This window comes from Colobus angolensis, unplaced genomic scaffold (genome assembly GCF_000951035.1).
Source record: "Colobus angolensis palliatus isolate OR3802 unplaced genomic scaffold, Cang.pa_1.0 Scaffold4, whole genome shotgun sequence".
Taxonomy (NCBI): domain Eukaryota; kingdom Metazoa; phylum Chordata; class Mammalia; order Primates; family Cercopithecidae; genus Colobus; species Colobus angolensis.
In genome coordinates, this window is record NW_012117376.1 from 9,400,633 (window position 1) to 9,403,894 (window position 3,262).

General features: G+C 39.7%; 1 protein-coding gene across 9 annotated transcripts in view; it reads right to left on the reverse strand.

The window, feature by feature from the left end:
- ZCCHC17 (zinc finger, CCHC domain containing 17) overlaps positions 1–3,262 on the reverse strand; it is a 73,493-nt gene that overhangs the window by 59,901 nt on the left and 10,330 nt on the right. For 6 of the 9 annotated variants that reach the window (XM_011955469.1, XM_011955474.1, XM_011955475.1 and 3 more), the window contains exon 2: positions 596–716. The exons of the other annotated variants lie outside the window; for them this stretch is intronic. In XM_011955469.1, the coding sequence (XP_011810859.1) occupies positions 596–661 (66 nt within the window). In that variant the 5' untranslated portion in view covers positions 662–716. The remainder of the gene's footprint in view (positions 1–595; positions 717–3,262) is intronic. 9 annotated transcript variants of the gene reach the window in all.

The window sequence follows — 3,262 nt, forward strand, 5'->3', positions numbered from 1 at the left end:
ACTAGCCGGGCAAGGTGGCGGGCGCCTGTAGTCCCAGCTACTAGGGAGGCTGAGGCAGAATGGTGTGAACCCAGGAGGCGAAGCTTGCAGTGAGCTGAGATCTGGCCACTGTACTCCAGCCTGGGCGACAGAGTGAGACTCCGTCTCAATAAAAAAAAATAGAAAAGAAGGAGAGAAAGAGATCAAACTCACAGCCTCAAGTCTTTCAATAATTGGCATTAATCCATTCAGGAGGTGGAGCCCTCATGACCTAAATACCTCCTACTAGGCCCTACCTCCCAACGTTGATGCACTAGAGATTAAGTTTCCAAAACATGCTTTTTAGGGGACGCATTCAAACCACAGCAGTGAAAAAATAAATTAATTTTAAAACATAAATTAGACATGCTGGTATTCCACTGACGATGTCAACTACACACTTAAATATCTGGAGCTTAGAGAAGGCACATATGATTGCCACATGTTCCGTTGGCCCTTCCCATTTAAGTTGTAATGCTCGAGACAGACTTAAGTGGACAGGAACATCAAACCCAGTTGTCACCCTCAATCTATTCTTAACATAAATGGCGAGTTTTCAAAGCACAAAAGAATATACCTCTCCTTGGAAAATAGTGTAGAGAGCAGGCAAGTTTTCCATGGTCTCAGGCCTTCCTGAATTCATCCTTAATATTCTATGGCTCCTCCATTTCTCTTCTATTAAAGCTAACACAAGTATCCTGTCGTAAAGAAATTAGACACCAATTAGATATCTGCATTAAAGAAATGAATATGCACATAATCCACAGCTATTCTCTACAGAATAATACCACTAGGTTTAACACTATACACTTTTATCCAAATCTCTTTTGTTTATTCTAATTGTGGGGAATTTTGGAAACCTTGATTCTATTTCTTAACAATTTGTTACTTACCCAAGGCTACTAATTTTGTTGTGTTTGGTTTTTTAAATTGCTATTTTTGCTATTTCTTTGCCAGGGGAAGAATTCTGGGGGAGAGTGGGAAAAGAAGGTAAGTATGTTTGACCAGATCTCAAAAAAATGGAATAACAGAAATAAAAACATTAATGGAGCACTTACTATGTCCAGGCACTGTGTTAAGCACCAGACATGCAATCTCATTTAATTCTCAAAACTCAGGCTGGGTGTGGTGGCTCACACCTGTAATCCCAGCACTGTGGGAGCTGAGGTGGAAGGACCTCCTGAGGTCAGCAGTTCCAGACCAGCCTGGCCAACATGGCAAAATCCCATCTCTACTAAAAATACAAAAATGAGCCAGGCATGGTGGCGGGTGCCTGTAGTCCCAGCTACTTGGGAGTCTGAGGCAGGAGAATCACTTAAACCAGGGAGACGGAGGCTGCAGTGAGCTGAGATCACGCCACTGCACTCCAGCCTGGGGAACAGAGTGAACTCCATCTCAAAAACAAAACAAAACAAAACAAAAAAATTCTCAAAACTCTTAAAATGTAGGTTCTATTATTATTATATTATACAGATGAGAGAACAAAGGCTCCAAAAGTCAAATTACTAAGCATATCAAAAATTCAGGAAATAGGGAGTCCAACTGGCTGACACCAGAGTCCATTCTCTTAACTACTATGCTAGGTGTTAAATCTGAAATGACTTCAAAGAGAAAAGGTCTTACATTTTTTTTCTTCATAAAATTAAAACACACATACACACTGTAAAAGTTCAGATAATAAAAAAAATTCAGCTAATAAATGAATAATAAAGAAAATGAAAGAAAATGAAATCATCTGTAATTCAATTTGATTTATAGTCAGTTTTTTTTTATATGTAGAAGTGGTTTTTTAATGGAATCAAGAAATCATTAACATTTTCTTATGGCAATTCATACACATCCACAACTTTTTGTTAACACTCACCTAATAATCCATTGTTGGATGTACCAAATTTATTTAACTATATCTAAATTATTGAAAATGCAGATCACAGTTCAGTCAGTCTGAGGTGTTACCTGAGATAATGCACTTTCAACCAGCTACTAGGTGACACTGATGCTGCCTAAGTAGCAAAACTTACAGCTTTGGATACTTACCTTAGAGATAATCTTGCTCAGTCTCCTGATTTTAAACAGAGAGAAAACCAGCAATCTAGCAGCTCTTAAACATGCCTCTTTACTCTGTTGGATAAATCACTGCCAAGATAAATCTAATGGTACTATCCTCAGTTCTCTTTCCTCCCAATTACACTTGACACCAGTAAGACCTGAAATTATTTTTCTTGTGTTTTCACAGGTAAATACTTTCTTCTCTCCTCAACCCTCACTGCTTCCTTTCACTTTCAGAGGATGATTTGATGTCCTGCTTTTGGTAAGTATTCCTGATTGACAATGACCATCCATTAAGTAGATAGCTTCACTTGAAAAAGAAATGAAAGAAAATCCTGTCAGGACATCCAAACCCTTATTCTAGTATTATCCCATAGCTCAGAAACACCCTTGTCTTCAAGTTCCATAAGACAATCTTATATCCTTATAATAAACTTGCCCTTTTCTGCTTAGGTCAGCCAAAGTGTCTTTTTATTACTTTACTAAAGTACACTGAGATAATACAGGCAGATTCGTCAGTTCTTGAGAAATAGCTCATAAACAGGTTCATTCCAAGTTTTACATTCTGGTTAAATCCTGCCTCTTCCATTTCATAGCAATACAATCTCATCTCTAGCCTGTCCCTTCCCTCTGTCCAGTATCCCTTATCTCACATGCTAGAATAGGAGTTATTAATCTATCAAGTTCTATCAGGAGACTTTTATTATCCCTCCAATACTTGAAACATACAGAATCCACAGGGGCACCAGCAGCTGAAACATCTAAATTAACTTCAAACATCTTAATCTATCATCTGTTCCTCTATACACAAAGGTCATAGGCCAGATGCAGTGGCTCACGCCTGTAATCCCAGCACTTTGGGAGGCCAAGGCAAGTGGATCATCTGAGGTCAGGAGTTCAAGACCAGCCTGGCCAACATGGTGAAACCCCATCTTTACTAAAACACAAAAAATGAGCCAGGCATGGTGGTGCACACCTGTGGTCTCAGCTACTTGGGAGGCTGAGGCAGGGGAATTGCTTGAACCTGGGAGGCAGAGGTTGCAGTGAGCTGAGATTGCGCCATTGCACTCCAGCCTGGTGACACAGTGAGACTCCATCTCAAAAAAAAAAAAAAAAGAATAAAAATTAGCCAGGCATGATGGTGGGCACCTGTAATCCCAGCTACTTAGGAGGCTGAGGCAGGAGAACTGCTTGA